General features: G+C 41.5%; 1 protein-coding gene across 4 annotated transcripts in view; it reads left to right on the forward strand.

The window, feature by feature from the left end:
* Positions 1–17774, forward strand: part of EVC (EvC ciliary complex subunit 1) — a 56679-nt gene that overhangs the window by 19927 nt on the left and 18978 nt on the right. For all 4 annotated transcript variants that reach the window (XM_071743978.1, XM_071743979.1, XM_071743981.1 and 1 more), the window contains 4 exons: positions 1226–1442; positions 3197–3345; positions 5323–5421; positions 16781–16993. In XM_071743978.1, the coding sequence (XP_071600079.1) occupies positions 1226–1442; positions 3197–3345; positions 5323–5421; positions 16781–16993 (678 nt within the window). The remainder of the gene's footprint in view (positions 1–1225; positions 1443–3196; positions 3346–5322; positions 5422–16780; positions 16994–17774) is intronic.

The following is a 17774-nucleotide window of genomic DNA, read 5'->3' on the forward strand; positions in this document are numbered from 1 at the left end:
ATTCAGGTAAGATCACAGCAGTAGCAGAGTCAGATATGTTCCTCATTTCAAAACAAAGGCAAATTCTGATGTGCCCTGCAGTGTCTTGTAAAGAGGTCAGGACTTCCCCATTGCCTTTTTGTCTTTCTTTCCCCTTGAGTATTTAAGTTGGTTCTGCAACCTTGTTGTTGTCTTTTTCTTGCCTTGGTTTCTTGACAGCTACAAATAATGAAAACACCAATATTTTTCAATTAACTCTTGCAATCAACCTACACTGATTTTCAGAACTCTAGGAAGGTTGTTACTCCCATGCCCTTGAGCTCCTTCCTGAGTTTTCTGCTGAGAATAAGTCAGTGACAGGACAAGCCCAACCCAAGATCCATCCTTGCTTTCTAAACAGGACTTTTTTTCATGTTTTAGGACATTCAGGAAAGATCACAGCAGTAGCAGAGTCAGATATGTTCCTCATTTCAAAACAAAGGCAAATTCTGGTGTGCCAGGCAGTGTCTTGAAAAGAGGTCAGGACTTCCCCATTGCCTTTTTGTCTTTCTTTCCCCTTGGTGTAGTATTTAAGTTGGTTCTGCAACCTTGCTGTTGTCTTTTTCTTGCCTTAATATCTTGGCAGCTACAAATAATGGAGAACACCAATGGTTTTCAATTAGCTCTTGTAATCAACCCACTGCCAGATGAAACTGCTCAAGATTTTCAGAACTCTAGGGAGGTTGTTGCTCCCATGGCCTTGAGCTCCTTCCTGAGTTTTCTGCTGAGAATAAGTCAGTAACAGCACAAGCCCAACCCAAGATCCATCCTTGCTTTCTAAACAGGACTTTTTTTCATATTTTAGGACATTCAGGAAAGATCACAGCAGTAGCAGAGTCAGATATGTTCCTCATTTCAAAACAAAGGCAAATTCTGATGTGCCAGGCAGTGTCTTGAAAAGAGGTCAGGACTTCCCCGTTGCCTTTTTGTCTTTCTTTCCCCTTGGGTATTTAAGTTGGTTCTGCAACCTTGTTGTTGTCTTTTTCTTGCCTTAATATCTTGACAGCTACAAATAATGGAAAACACCAATATTTTTCAAGTAACTCTTGCAATCAACCTACACTGATTTTCAGAACTCTAGGAAGGTTGTTACTGCCATGGCCTTGAGCTCCTTCCTGAGTTTTCTGCTTAGAAAAATCAGTGACAGGACAAGCCCAACCCAAGATCCATCCTTGCTTTCTAAACAGGACTTTTTTTCATGTTTTAGGACATTCAGGAAAGATTATTCAGCTGGGAGTTTATGGTGAAAGTGATTGATTCCCTGAGGACCTGTATACCAGAAGAGTGCAAGTGCAGGTTAAATGGTGTAGCAAATATTCTGGATCATTTAACTGTAAAGAACAATCTCTCAGTCCGACTGAAGGAAGAACTTCTGACAGATCTGCACAAGGCTTTTTGGGAACACCTGGCACATTTAAGTAATGGTGAGTGCTTAGACCAGAGTTTGTGACTTGATTTATGGGCATTGGTTCTCGTTATTGTAATAAGAAGTAAAAAAAAAAATATAATAATGTGGTTTTGGCCCTGTACTCTGTTTTCAAAAGATATTGATGAATTGGCCAAATAAACTATTGTTGTGAAGGGTGGGTGCCAAAAATGGGAACTTTGGCTTTAAGCCTTCTAGGTTGCATTACTCTGAATTTATTCTACAGCTCACATAATCTGTAATTTATGTCATTAATTTGAAGATTGAAGAAGAGTCACGTTTGTTACAAGAATTTGTGGGATTTCTCTTATTTTATTGCTGATGTAATTTGACTGGCTAGTGGTAGAGACAGCAATAACTTTATCTGGGCAAAATAATGTCTCATCATCTCCTGCTAGCACGTGGAGCCAGGGAAAGACACACAAAATTACTCTTGTGAGAGGATAATTTTAAGGCTTATGATCTTCAGCTAATACTCTCTTTTATTATGTCAGACTAAAACAGGATTTTATGCAAAGTAGATGTTTATAGTTATATATAGATATATATTATGGTTTGTTCAACCTATGCAGAAGATCATTATCCACCTCCTTGGTTTAGATAAAAATGAAATGTGCTTAAAAACACTAATCTGGAGGGCAGCCTGAGAGTCTGTGCTTGGTTGTGAGCTCCTAAATGCTCAAGTTAAACTGTGCCTATAACACACAAACAGAACACAAAGCCTTCAAAAATTTGTGCTCCCAGGTAAAAGGTAAGGAAGAAATAAAGAATCCAGTCAATTTGAAAAGTAAGGGTTATTATGTTTCTTCAGCTGACATTTTTCTTACAGGTTTTCCTGTGCACTTTCAGGTGTTTTCTCATCAGCAGCCTATGGATAACCACAATAAATTAGCATGGAGAAAAAGCAGCATGCTCAGTGCTACAGGACTTATTCCTCTACAAAATAATTTGTCATTGATGATGTGATGGCAGGACAGCAGCCACAGATGACTATTTTTTTTTTTTTTTTGCATTCCCCTTTAGCTGCTTGTGACCAGAGTGAAGTACAGGTCCAGGGCAGGATGGGAGAAAGAAAAAAGGTGGTTTTTTTTTTGGTGGGCAGGCAATGAGAGATGAAATAACACTGTAAAGCACTGATTCCACTCTCCAACACAAGGGCCAGACTCATGAATTGATAAATCACTTGGAGCTAGAGGAAAGAGGAAAGGGGGAAGGACTCACTCCCAAATATTTCACATCAGGGGGATGCTGGCAACTTTTGCTCAGGTTCCTGGATGAATCCCTTTGGGATCCTGGGTGCATGCCAGCTCAAGGTGATGTGCACCAGAACTGCTCCAGACCTTTTCTCCCTGACATCCACCATTGCCCCTCTCCTTGCACATCTGCAGTTAGGTAATGAGCCACTTCTGGACCTTCTCAAAGCAGGAGGGGGAGGTTTGGGGTGTTGCAGGTGGGAATGTGTTTCTTGAACTAATTCCTGCCCTTTCCATCAGCAGCAGCAGTGAAAAGGAGGGTGCAGGATAGTGAGTGATCCAGAAAACTTGCTAGCTTGAAGTGTCATTCAGCAATCCCCAAATTCACATCTAAAAAAACCTCAGGGATAAGAAGCAATTCTGAAATCCTGCATGGTAATTATTTGCCTGTTTTACTCCCTAACAGATTTTTGGTGAATTTATGTTGTGTGACAGTAGCAGCTGCTGCTTTCTCCCTTTGGTGCTGGGCTCTCTTAATTGTCACTGGTTGATGTTTCAGAATGTACCCAGCAAAGTAAAGACCTGATCATGAAATCCCTGGAGCAACGTGGAAAGAAGAGAGAAGAGTTAAAACAGAGACAGAAAGCTGAAGAAGGAAATCTCCTCAGTAAGACTTTTCATATTGAAGAAGTCCATGATTTTCTTAAGGTGAGCACCTAAAAGCTTATTTTCACTGTTCCATCAGTTTTAAGGCCAAACACATCAACTCTTAATTCCAGAAATTGGGATTTTGGAGTCATCCTGAGAATGGTGATATAGGATAGGGTCAGACCTCTTGCTGCCTGCTGTTGCCTACAGCTTTTCCTCCAGTGTTGCTCTTCCCACATTGGAATAAAATGTCAGAGGGTGTTGGTGCTGGGTGACATCTTTTGTAGAACACATCTTTTAGTTGCTGTGTCTTAGTTTCCTCTGGAGGAGAGTTATCTGTCCTGCTTCATAGAAGAGGCTGCACTGGCCTAATTGCTTTTCTGGGAATGGGGTTACTGAGGCTGAGATTTCACATCAGCAAAAGGAAAAGTCATTGTGATGGCTGGCAGGGGATTGCAGAGGAGGTTTGCAGTAGATATGGTGTAGAATGGCCAGTGTCATCTTTTCTGCTCCTTATTTTCTATGGAGCTCTCTTAGAATCCTAGAATGGGCTGGGTTGGAAGGGACCTCAGAGCTCATCAAGTCCAACCCTTGATCCACTCCCGCTGCAGTTCCCAGCCCATGGCACTGAGTGCCACATCCAGGCTCTTTTGAAATATCTCCAGGGATGGAGAATCCACCCCTTCCCTGGGCAGCCCATTCCAATGGCTGATCACCCTCTCTGGAAAGAAATTCTTTCTCATGTCCAACCTAAACCTCCCCTGGCACAACTTGAGACCTCTTGTGCCCTCTTGTCTTGCTGAGAGTTGCCTGGGAAAAGAGCCCAACCCCCCCCTGGCTCCAACCTCCTTTCAGGGAGTTGGAGAGAGTGATGAGGTCTCCCCTGAGCCTCCTCTTCTCCAGCCTCAACACCCCCAGCTCCCTCAGCCCTTCCTCACAGGACTTGTGCTGGATCCCTTCCCAGCCTCCTTGCTCTTCTCTGGACCTGCTCCAGCACCTCAATCTCCTTCCTGAGCTGAGGGGCCCAGAACTGGACACAGGACTCAAGCTGTGGCCTCCCCAGGGCTGAGCACAGGGGCAGAATCCCTTCCCTGGACCTGCTGGCCACGCTGTTCCTGAGCCAGCCCAGGATGCCATTGGCCTTCTTGGCCACCTGGGCACACTGCTGGCTCCTCTTCAGCTTCCTGGCAATCCAGACTCCCAGCTCTCTCTCTCTGGCTGCTCTCCAACCACTCTGCCCTCTTGTTACTGTTCAGAATGTATCTGAAGTTCAACAAAGTGTAGGGTCCTGCACCCTGGGAGGAATAACCCCGTGTACCAGTTCAGGTTAGTGCTGGCTTGCTGGGAAGCAGCTCTGCAGAAAAGGTCCTTGGAGACCTGGTGGGCAACTTAACCACGAGCCAGCCATGTGCCTTGGTGGCCAAAAAGGCCAACAGCATCCTGGGGTGCTTTAAGAATAATGTGTCCCTCCTCAGCACATCATCCTGCCAACACAGTCCTGGCTTGAACAAAAAAATTGCATCCCTCTTAAATCTTTGGACCAAGGACCAAAGCAGGACCAAGTCATGGATCTGACACTACTGTGGGACATGCTGACCCACTGAAGAAAAAAAAAAAAAAATGCAAAAGGGCTGTACAGGGTGATAGAGCTGTAACTAAGGTGTCTGATGGCTCCTCTGCACCTCACAGTACTGGCTGGGATGAAATTAAATTCCTATGCAGGGAAGCAGGATGCAAGTCAGATCTTTTCACATGTTTTCCAGGATTAGGTACATATAATTTTACTCAAATTGCTGAGGCTATGGATTTTCATATTCAAGACTAGATGGGCTCAAATTAAGAAATACAAAGCATTTAAATAACTCTGGTTTTATTTGAATAAATTTAAATAAATTTCCCTCTGAGTCACCGTTCCAGATGAACACTTAGGGCTGTGTTGGTACCTGGGAAGGGGAACAGGGAAGGGAAGGAGAGGATGACAAGAAGCTATGAAAACCTTTTCATTTATTTAACCATACCTATTGTGGTTTTTTTTAGGCTTACCATGAGCTGTTAGAGAAGCACCAGCAGGAACAGTGGGAACTGGAGGAGGAGGATGACTGGAGGAGCACAGAGGCTGTTGCAGATCTCTACAAGGTGCCAATTCTAGTGATTTTTTGTCATTTACTGAAATAATTCTAAAGATCCTTTAACCCCACAACACAGTCTCAGGCCTTGGGGAGGACTGGGGAATTGCAGGAAGAGCTCATGGCAGCTCCAGGAAGGAGGCTGGAAAACCAGGAGAGGGGGACAGACACTCCTCACCCTTAGCTTGCTTTTTCTGTTAGTTTCACAATCCACTTCCTAACCTCAGATGGGTCAGAAAATATCTGCATGGTTTGCCCAAACCTGCTGCTCACGTGGCTGATGAGGCTGAAATAATGCTGAGGGTACAGAATCAGAGAATGGCTGAGGCTGGAAGGGACCTTCAAGATCATCTGCTCCAACCTCCCTCCCTACCATAGCTAGAGGCAGGGACACCTCTCATCCAGACAAGGATGCACCAAGCCTCATCCAACCTGGCCTTGAACACCTCCAGGGATGGGGCAGCCACAGCTTCTCTGGGCAATCTCTTCCAGAGTCTCACCACCCTCCTACTGAAGAACTTCATCCTAAAATCCAGTCCAAACCTCTTCTCCTTCACTTTAAATCCATTTCCTCTTTCTTTTTCCATGTTTTTTAATGAAAAGTCCCTCTCCACCCTTCCTGTAGGTTCCCATCAGGTATCAGAAGGCAGCTCTGAGGTCCCCTCAGAGTCCTCCTTCTCCAGGCTGAACAATCCCAGCTCCTTCACCTTAGAGCTCATCTCCTCCAACCCCCCTGCATGGGCAGGGACACCTCTCATCCAGACAAGGATGCTCCAAGCCTCATCCAACCTGGCCTTGAACACCTCCAGGGATGGGGCAGCCACAGCTTCCCTGGACAATCTGTTCCAGAGTCTCACCACCCTTGTACTAAAGAATTCTTCCTGAGATCCCATCTAAACCTCTTCTCCTTCAGTTTCAATCCATTTCCCCTTGTCTTGTTGCTGGACACTTAGGAAAAGTCCCTAAAGTCCCTCTCCACCCTTCCTGTAGGTTCCCATCAGGTATCAGAAGGCAGCTCTGAGGTCCCTCTGGAGTCTTCTCCATCCCAGGTCCCTCATCCTATCCTCATACCAGAGGTTCTCCAGCCTTTGGATCATCTTTGTGTCCCTCCTCTGGACTCTTTCCAACACATCTGTGCCCTTCTTATGGTGGGGACACCAGAACTGGACACAGTATTTGAGGTGTGGGGCTCTCACAAGTGCAGAGCAAAGGGGGGGAATCCCCTCTCCTGACCTGCTGGCCATGCTCCTCTGGATGCCTCCTAGGGTAGGGTTGGCCTTAGAGTCCCCCAGCTCCAAAATAAATAACTAAATAGGAACAGAAGCTTTTCCAGCTTGGTTATTCCCAAACTCTTTGGGCTGGTGGGCCCCTCCTTTCCCTCAACACTTCCTCAGTGAAGCATCCTTGCTTCTCCTTCTGAGGTTGTCCTGAGCTGCATCAGCACTCTGCTGGGTCATGGGGAGCTTCTCATCACCCAGCACCCCCAAATCCTTCTTTTATCCATACAATGGATACTTTGCATTACTACCAGGAGAGGGACTTAATTTATGCACCATAATTATCTCCTCTGCAGAATGGGAGGATGATGCTATTTGTAGCTAACTTCACTGCATCTCCAAAAATAGTTTCTTCATCTCTTTCCTTCTCAGATAAGTTGTTTTGGCACTAGTTGGTTCCCTGAAATAAGTTCAGAACTTTGGTGTAATATTTCTACACTTCTTCATGCTGCTGATTTGGAAAATAAGGAGGTGCTTCATGCTTTTGCATCATCTTGAATCATTTTCTGCCTGCACTGAAAAATAAGATAACACAATCTATCTGATGAAACCCAGAACTGTAGCCAGCAGTGACCTTTAATTAGGCTGGAACTAATCACTTTCAGCTCAACAGGATCCTTGTCATGATTAATTATTACCAGATCAGGGTGTTACAGAAACTTAGAGTCCTGTCACCTTAGGATAAGATACCCACACAATCTTAATTAGCACTGCTCCACGTGCACTTTTTCAAATTCAGTTGATTAAAAAACCACAGTCACTGTGTTTGGAATCAACAGTTTTGCCATGGTTTTATGTAGTAGCTCAAGCAACAGCATATTTTAGAAAAACCACTGCTTTGGAGACAGAAAAATTTTGCTCAGAGAGCTGTGCCACTGAATCAGAGTAGATTAATTGTACAAAGCTCTCTAATTAAGAAAATTCAACATGTCTGTTGATATTACTGTGTCCATTCTCCAGAGTCAATAACTTCTCCCCTCCCTCCCTCAACTCCCATGGACTCTCTCCAGACAAAGCAATTATTTTTTGCCCTGCACAGTTCCACCTCATTTGTGAAATTATATTGCTTTCCTTTTATTGTGTATTCTGCTTTAGTGACACCCGGATCAGACAGAAAATCTTATTTTTCAGCACTGTTAGCTAAGTTTTCCATTAAAGAAGAATTAGTTGGGGTGAATTAAGTGTTTCTGCAATTGCCATGTTTCCAGAAGAGCTGCAGCTCTGCCATTTCCCCCAGCTCTGAGCCTTTATATTCCATATTACAGCTGCTCCCTTATTCCTGGACCCCAACAAACCCTGCAGCTATGATCCAACTGGCATCTCTTGGATGAGGGTCCACAAATCTTAATTTCCACTTTATTTTCTATAATAAAACATCTTTATTGGGACATTTAAAATAAGGAACCACTGCATTTTTTTCCCTTAACCCTAAATGAAGTTCAGGGGGACCTAAGCAAGCAAGCATTAGACTCACCAGCTATGTACCAGCAACCAGATGCCAGAGCACTGTGAGTCCTATGTCCCACTTGGGTTTAAACCAGCTAGTTTAGTTTGTAGAACCAGCTAGTTAGTAGAACCAGCTAGTTTGTAGAACTAACTACTCTGAGCACATCTGCAAACACTACAGAGCTCTCTGCATTGCTGTTCCTAAAGGTCTGCACCCCCTGAAGCTCAACTGATGCTCATTTACCTTCCACTCATTTGGAAGGTTTGAACCCTGCTCTTTCTCTTCTACCATGAGCAAGGAAGAGGTTAAATTAAGAATTTGGTTAAAGATTCTGTTGTTCCCTTAAATTCCATATTTCCATAAGCATATGTTACTAAAAGGCAAGAAAAGAAGTTCACCAGTAGAGGGTTCTATTCTGTTCCTTTTTTTTTTTTTTTATCGTTCCAGTAGAAAATAATCCTAGCAGTATTATTACTGAAAAAAAAAAGGAGTAAAACTCTGAAGTCACCCTGGCATGCTCCACAGATATTTAGATGAATATTCCTGAGCCTGTGGTCCACCAGACATCCAAAGCCAGACCACGAGACATTAAAAAAAGATGCATTCACATATTTGTAAACACAGTCAGAGTGAAAAGAACCAGGAGTAATTAAATATTTAAGGGTTCAGCCAGTTTTTATTTTGTTGCACCTGAAAATTGGCCTTGCAAAACTATACAAAATAGTTATGCTTCCCCAAACAAAGAAATATTGGATTTAAGGGAAATAAAACTGAGGTATTAACCTAAATTTAAGGGGAGGGAGAAGTGTTTTCTAAATCACAATTTCTCCATAACCAAGCTGTAGTTACATATGCCCTTTCTACTAAATACCTCATACTCTCTACTGGCCCATGAGTAAAGAAATTTCTCATATTTCTTCTGGCAGAAAAATCAAATATTGTCCAGTTCTCACAGGACTTAGCATCCCTGACAAGTTCCTGGTTCTCCACCTTTGGTTGGAAAGCCCCAAAACTGGAATGAATCCCTTCCCCTATTCGTGGCAGCAGAACCCAAACCACAGTGGGTTTGTTTTTTTCCACATCCAAGCCCTCTGTTTTCCTAAGTTTCTCTCATGGTCCCTGGGGCATCACTGCAGTTTATTGGTAAATAAAAAAAAAAAATAAGAGCAGCTACATGCAGCTTTCAAAGCAACTGTCTCAGAGCATACAGCTCCATCCTAAATCAACTTTCCAAACTATCCATGCCCTTTCTATCCCTCTAAACTTGTTTTTTAGCTGCAATAGTTTAAAGCCATTACATCTTTTTTTTTTTTTTTTTTCAAGGGAAAAGGACCTGGCAAGGTCTCATACATGATAAAAGTTTAGATGGTATAAAAAGTTTAGGCCCTCCCATCTTCTTTCAGTTGTGTTTTGGAATGAGTTGACTTAGAGTGAAGTTGGTTTGTCCTAATGTAAGGAAGCAGGGAAGCAGGTCTGGTAACCTCAGTGCAAGAGGTGATATTAAAATATAAGGAAAATATCACCGTATGACTGAGTAAGGGACCAATAAATCCTGGGGACAGAAGAAAAGATGCCTGAAAGTGCACTGACTTGTGGGACAAGATCCTTATTCTAAGGACAAGATCCTTTTCTAAGCCCTTCTCAAATTTCTGTGTCTTCTTTTTAATTATTTTTTCACTCCCCCCTCCTTTTTGAACTCTCTGTGGATTCCCCAAGACAGATTTCTATAACCCCCTAGCACTGCTGCAGCCTGTAGTGCTTCAGTACATCCAAGAATTATCCAAATTGGTGAATAACTATGTAAAAATGCAATGATCTGGAAGCTGACTGTGTTTGCATAGAATAATTGAGCAGGTTTGTTTTGTGTACACATGAATAAATCAATTAAAATTACTTAAGCAAGGTCACTGGGATCTGTTGATGCCTGAAGTCAGTGGCTGAGTTATATTTGGAAGAGAACATATTGAACTTTTTCAGCCAAACTACTGGATAAAAAAAGGGTGCTGGGGGTGAATAGTCTGTGTCTAGACACAAGCTCCAGAACTCCTTTTTGAAGTGCAAGTTAAGGGATTGGGGACAAGCAATTTTGATTATCCCAGTGTGTAATAACTGCAGGAGGAATTGCAGCAGAGGTAATTGACTGGCTCAGCCTATTATTTTCCTAACCACAGGCTGCAGAGTTATCCCTTACACAAGGGATGTTGTGTCACAGGAACAGTTCTGCTGTGCCTTGGGGATCTTTTTAATTTTAAAGATTTTTACCATAATTTTGGATTTTTTTTTTTTTACATGGCAGCAAAAGCAACCCTCCTGCCCCCTTGTCCTCTTCTGTTTCTTGAAAAGGTTTATGGCTGGAATCTTGATGCCTCAAGCTTAGCATATAAGGTATTGATCAATCTTTAAGCTTTTCTTTTCTTTCTTTTTTCTGTCTGCTTATTTCAGTAGGAAAAGAAGTGAAAAGAGGCTGGTGGGTAACAGGTAATTATTAAGAAAGGAAACTTGCAGATTGCACAAAAGGAAATCAATTAGCAGCTAAAAATAGCATTGTCCATGGGAAGATAATTATTTTTCCTTTCCCCTAACCTCAGATCCATAAAAGCACATGATTTACTGTCATTTATAACTCTCCTTTGCTGATAGCAGTTCACCAGCAGGTTGACATCAGTGAAGTGACTTAGAAATGCACAGGAATGGAGACTAAAAGCTTGTAAATAGTGAGAACTATCAACAGGCAAGGCAAGAAACATTTCATGAAGGGGTAAATGTGAGCTTGAAGCATAGGATTTGGTTTTTTCCTTTGCTATTAACAGGAAAAATTTATCTTTGTCAAAATAAAGGGAATATGAGGTGCAATTAGGGATGCTCTTCATGGGTGGGTTGCATTTTTGGGTTTATCTAGAGCTGCTTTTCAAGGGAAATCACCCACAACTTGTCTCTGGTGGAAATCCATATCAAGAGACCTCCAACTCAACTGCTTGCTTGGGAAAATTCTGTCTTACCCCAAAAAAGAGAGCTTGATAGAATAGATTAAATCTGTGAACTTTTAACGTGAGCTCAGTTCTGGGTTAAATTTTGATCTTGTCAATCAAAGCTGACAGAAGGTGCCTGATCTGGAGAGCCTTCATTCTGAAGTTTGCTTCTTGCCTTATTGCCTAAGAAAAAGTGAGGATTTTTACCACTTTATGCATTCAAAATTTACTAATAGTTAGATCTAGTAAAATCCCTAAGCATCTTTACAGAGGCACACATCTCAGTAGCAAGAACCTTCAGGATGCCTTCTTCATACTTATTTTCCAAATCAGTAGCATAATTCTTTATCTAAATCCCCTCCTTAATGTACTGGACCACCTTACCTTTAGATCAAAGATGCTTTAACTGTTTGTTTGCAAAATCCTTCCTGGCCTCTTAAATGAGGGCCTTGGCCACTGAGCTTTTGGAGAGACCCACAAGAGTTCTGCAGCTCTGATCAGAAATTTTAATTGCTTAAATAAAATTAAGTTGTATCCCAAGGTAACAAACAGCTCTGTAGCTGCCTCCTGGAGGTAATATATATACTAGGCAATGATTGGCATTTAAAATACAGTACAACCAGCCTTTCTAAATATATTTTCCTGCTTCACAATGTAATTTTTTTATTCTCATTTGTGTATAGGAACCTTTTAATCCTGTGGGATTGAGGGGAAGCATTAATACTGTTCTTTGGTTTTGTGGTGCAATCTGATAAGTGTGCACTTATATATAGTGTTGTGCCTCAGTTTTATCCAGAAGATGTTACTGCAGGGATCTCTTAAGATAGCTGCTTATTGTTGTGTGTTTTACCCCTGGTTTTTGAAAAAAATCATCTATTTATTGCCTTGCTTGAAATTCAGATGCCTTCAGCATTTTAATCTGATCCCATTGTATTTCTGCACATAACCCGTGGTATTTCTCTATGCTTGATGAATTTCTCTGGAGATTTGTTGCAAAGCTCTGAGATTGACTGTCAGGTACTACAAACAGGTTCATTCAGCACTGCACTCAGCTGCTCTGTTAATGGAATCAATTTGAATAAATTTCATTAAACGAAATTTTAAAACCAAGAGCAGGAAGCTTGTAGGAACTCTTTTATAGGGATTCCAGTCCAAAAATAAGGTCCTGGAAGCAGCAGTATTTTTTTTAAGTTGTTTTTTTTTTTTCCCTGTGGAAAATAAGCTTCACATCATCCCCATTTACAGACAGACCTGATTGCTCTTTCAGACCGAGCACATTCCTTAGAGCAGGAATAGTCTTAAACTCTTTTTTTAGCTTCAGTGACTTGGGTAGAATTCAATCAGATCTGCAGTTTTTCCTAAATCTGAATTTCCTATTTCCCCTACTAGGTTTTAAAAGGCCATTCCACGGTGTTTCAAACACTATGGGACACCTGGAATATCCTCTGGGTGTAGAGCAGGGGGATCTTTTTTTATAAGGACTGCCCAGGCTCTGATGTCTGGATGATTATTTTTTGAAATTAAGTAAACCAGCAAGTTCCTTTGAACACCAAAAAGCAGTGAGTGTTTTGACAGGCATCACAGACTCATTTTGTGACCCTGGTGAGATGAGGAAGCTCAGGATTTGTGTCCTGCACAGAGGAGCATTTCCAAAAGGAAAGTGTTCAGTCCTGTTAAAAAAAACATCCCAGGGATTTTTAACACCTGCCCAGGCTTCTATTTCTTTGCCTGCCAGACTGCAAAATATGTGAGAGGGGCATACTGCTTAATCCTGCTTCCCTCCATGTGTTCCCCCAGCATTTTTAGTTCTAAAGGGATTTTTGGTGTTAAAAACCCCTCCTGGAATTCCCATCCCACTCTCTTGCCCTTTCACACACCAGTTTCAGCAGAAGGCCAGGAAGGATTTTGCAAACAAATAGTTAAAGCAGCTTTGATCTCAAGGCCCAGCACATTAATGAGGTGATTTAGATAAGGAATTTTGTGGGAAAACATTTTTGTCACATTTTTTCCTGGGTGACTTCGTGCACCCCCTCGTTGTACTTGGAAGCTGCAGGGAGTGCAAGGAGAGCTCCGTTCACTTGGTCTTTAAATAAAATGGTACAAAGTAATAAAAGAGCTTCTTTATGTGCTGGGCAAAAGATTTCCCAGTAAATAATAAATTCAGAGCTGTCAGCATGCCAGGGAAATGCTATCAGTTCTGCAAGCAAAATGTGTTGCAAAGTGATTTACCTGCCATAGGTAAAGAATTCTGCTGTAGAATGAGGTTCCTGAAGACCTTGGCTGGGATCTTTTGAGATTGGAATAGAAATGGCACAGACTTCTCTAGACTACTTATGAACTATTTAAGGGAAATTGTTATATCCCTGAATAGCTGGTAAAGGCAGGTGAATTAACTTCTGGAAGCCTGACATGGATAGAGTGCTCATTCTTTAAATGTTGCAAGGGATACAGAATTGAGAACCAGAAAGTCTTTGAGTTTACATTAAATCCTGAAATTTGGAGTCAGAATTGAGAAACAGAAAATCTTTGAATTTGCATTAATCCTGAAATTTGGAGAGAGAATTGAGAAATAGAAGATCTTTGAGTTTACATTAAATCCCCAAATTTGGAGGCTTGAATTTGAAAATAAATACCAGCAGAAGAGGAAATTCAGATAAACTGGTTTTCATCAGTGTTATTAAGCTCATCCATGCCCAGATTACTTTTTTAACACTAATTGGTTACTCCAGGAGTAAGGGAGGTCCATCCTTCATTATGTGGAATACCAAGAAAAGGGAGGATGTCACCAGCAGTGGCATTGTCACCAAAAGGGAGAATGTCCCCAGCAGTGACATTCAGCAGTCTGATCATTGCCTCTCTCTCTCCCAGTTCTGAGTCTCACTCTCAGTGCCCACTTTCAGAAACCTGTAGCCCAAAATAGAATTTGTGGCACTTGGAGATAAAGCAAAACCACTGGGATAATGGATTCTGAAAATATCTCATGCTTTGAGCAGCTAAGAGTGGGAAAAACATCCAGATCTTGAAGATGTAATGAAGATTTTTTTATAGTGTTGTGCCTCAGTTTTATCCAGAAGAAGATGTTACTGCAGGGAGCTCTTAAGGTAGCTGCTTATTGTTGGTGAAACAGCTCATTAATATGGTGATTAGCATCCAAAAGGGATCCCAGGAGGAAAATAATGATTTAGTGTTCAGTGCATAGTTTGAATATTTTACAGAAAAAGAAAAGCAAAATAAAGATTTTTTTTTTTTTTTTTTTAAGAAATCTATTAATCCAGTTGGTATTGGCAAATCTAAACACAGATCAAGTAAAGGTCCTGTGGAAACAGAAGGTGAACCCCAAATTTATAATAACAGGGGCACAGAATTTCACGTGCAACCTAAGGTCTGGTTGTTCTTTAATTCTGAGTTCTTGACTTTGCTATTTAACATCCTCTTGGGTTTTGGGGTGGTTTGGTCTTATTTTCTTTGTTAGGATTTAACAGTTGGAGTGGGTTATTACACAAGAGAATATTATGGCACTGTGTCTCCTGGAAAAGCAACCTTCCAATAGCTGAAGGGGGACAGAAGAAAGCTGGGGTGGGATTTTTGATGAGTGTGTAGTGAGAGGACAAGGGGAAATGGTTTCTAACTTAAAGAGAAGAGATTTAGGGCAGACACTGGGAAGAAAATCTTTAATTTGAGGGTGCTGAGCCCCTGGCCCAGGTTGCCCAAGGAAGCTGTGGCTGCCCCATCCCTGGCAGTGTCCAAGTCCAGGTTGGATGGGGCTTGGAGCAACCTGGGCTGGTGGGAGGTGTCCCTGCCCATGCAGGGGGTTGGGACTGGAGGAGCTTTGAGGTCCCTTCCAACCCAAACTGTTCTGTGTTTCTATGAAAACACCAAGAAACCTAAATCCAAAGTGGTGTCCTGTCAACATCTTCTTGGCTCTAGGGTTCATTCAGTGCTGCCACGTGGGGTTTGTGAACCAAGGGAGCTGGGCTGGTACCTGTGGAGGAGAAGCAGCAAAGGTGGTAGTGGTGTGGCAGAAGGAACTGGGCTGGGGATGAGGGATGGGACACAGCCAAGAGATGGGAAAGGTGGGGAATGTGAGACAGATCTGGGGCAGAGAGGCTACAGAAAAGCTGGGAAGAGGCTTTTTACAAGAGCAGGGTGTGATAGGACAAGAGGGGATGGTTTTAAGCTGGAAGAGGGGAGTTTTAGTCAGACAATAGGGAGAAATTCTCTAATTTGAGGGTGCTGAGCCCCTGTCCCAGGTTGCCCAAGGAAGCTGTGGCTGCCCCATCCCTGGCAGTGTCCAAGTCCAGGTTGGATGGGGCTTGGAGCAACCTGGGCTGGTGGGAGGTGTCCCTGCCCATGGAAAGGGCTTGGAACTGGATGAGCTTTAAGGTCCCCTCCAACCCAAACCACTCCATGATGCTGTGTAAAAGAAAAGTCCACTAGAACTTGTTGTATTTATGAGCTGCAGACAAATGGGTTTGGGCACTTTGATAAATAAGTCTGGGTTTCTATTGAGAGTTTCCAGATTTTGGTCACTGAAGAGGTTGTAACAAGTTCTCTTGAAAAGAAGACAACATCTAGGTGACTTCTCAGGGGTTCTCTCAGATTGCAGCAAGTTGTCAAACACAGCTCCATCACTGGGTACTTGACAGGAAACTGTGTGTTTTGGGCAGACTTTTGAGCTTTTTTGCCTTCTGACTAAATAACCCAAACTCTTCTTGTGTGTGAAACAGCCTCAGCAATCGGAAGCCACTCACATGGGACCAGATTTAATAAAACCACCAGAAGTGTTTGTTTTCCTGGGCTGTTCTGCAGCAGAAGGGATTTGAATAATTCTCTTTCCAGAAGGCACTGAACAGTGTCATATGTTGGACCAACTCTACCACATGAGTAGCATCAATTTTGCCTCCACAAGTGCCATTCTCTCCCTTTTAACTCTTCCTTTCATTCATTTTACAGCAGGAAGCTTTCAAAATGTGCTTATCAGGTGTTGTGTGACGTGGCATGGTTTCCACAGCACCTTTCAAAATAAATTTTGTAATTTATTTTATATTTCAAAATGTTATATATATCAAATATTTCATTGTTTCCACAGCACCTTTCAAAATAAATTTTGTAATTTGTTTTCTATTTCAAAATTTTATATATTTCAAATATTTCATTGTTTCCACAGCACCTTTCAAAAGAAGTTTTATAACTTATTTTATATTTCAAAATCTTATATGTTTTAAATATTTCATTGTTTCCACAGCACCTTTCAAAATAAGTTTTATAACTTATTTTGTATCTCAAAATTTTATATATTTCAAATATTTCATTGTTTCCACAGCACCTTTCAAAAGAAGTTTTATAGCTTATTTTATATTTCAAAATGTTATATATTTCAAATATTTCATTGTTTCCACAGCACCTTTCAAAATAAATTTTATAACTTATTTTATATTCCAAAATAGGTTACACCAAAGGATTCTTTCTAGTGGGCTACATTCAAGGTCTCCTGTGGTTGTGCCACTCTTGCATTTTAAACAAGTGGACCTTGAACCAAAACATCCAGGTTTTTCCATCTAGAAAACCTAATTATTTGAACTCAGGTATCACTGGGACGTGGGTCCCTCCCTGGCATCCTGCAGTGAAAGGGCTCCAAAAGCTTCACTTTCTCACCCATTTCTTTGTCCCTTTTAGGACCTCTACTCCAAAGCTTCCTGTGCCTTAGCAGAGCTGGTGACTGAGCTGTTCCTTCAGACCCTGCCTCTTGTGACTGATCTCTCTGCAAGGGAATGTGAACATCTGAAAGGGGAATGGGAGGAAAATTTGGTGCCTCAGCTGGAGAAATGGGAAACTCAACGCCAGAAACGCTGGGAGCTTTTCCAGGAGCAGCTATTGCAAGAAAACCAAGTAAGATCCATGTGATATTCTGGGAGCCCAGGATCTAAAACACAAGGTTATAGGAAAAAATTATCTTTGTCATTATAAATAATAATAATAATTATTATTAATAGCATTAATATATTTTATATATAATATATCGTTATTCATATATTATATATAATATATAACATATATGTTATTATTTTAAAAATTATTATTTTTTAAAAAGTATTATGTTATTATTATAAAAATTATTATATTTACCACTCTGTGTGTAAATCTACAGGCCAGGGTCAGACTTGGGATGGGCAGTTAGACCTGAATTATGGAATATATTATATATATTCTGTGCATGGAAGTTTGCCTGGAGGAGTCAGAGAGTAATTACTGAGCATCTGTTCCCAGTGTTTGTCAGCACACAAATATTGGGTTTTTTTCAAGGCTGCTGCCTGATGTCCTCAACTCTTGAGGATCTGCAGAAACAGGTTAAAAAAACCCAAACCCTTCATCTGATCTCTTTGGAGAGGGGCTATGAGAGTGCCATTTGCAGGAAAAGAGACCTTACACTGATAAATATTTCTTAATCATTATGTATTAATGGTCTAATAATTGGAAACATGATACACACTTTATATAAAACTTATATGAGACACAGAGTGTCTTGGGCTTCTTAAATAAAAGGTTGACAGAGCTCTTGTTCCCTCATTCTCCTGAGTGCCTGGACAACAAAGTACATTAATTAATTGAGTCCTAATTATTACAGACTGCTAGGAGGTGCTTAATTTGCCACCCACTCCTGCTTAGGCTT

This window comes from Heliangelus exortis, chromosome 4 (genome assembly GCF_036169615.1).
Source record: "Heliangelus exortis chromosome 4, bHelExo1.hap1, whole genome shotgun sequence".
NCBI classification, from domain to species: Eukaryota; Metazoa; Chordata; class Aves; order Apodiformes; family Trochilidae; genus Heliangelus; species Heliangelus exortis.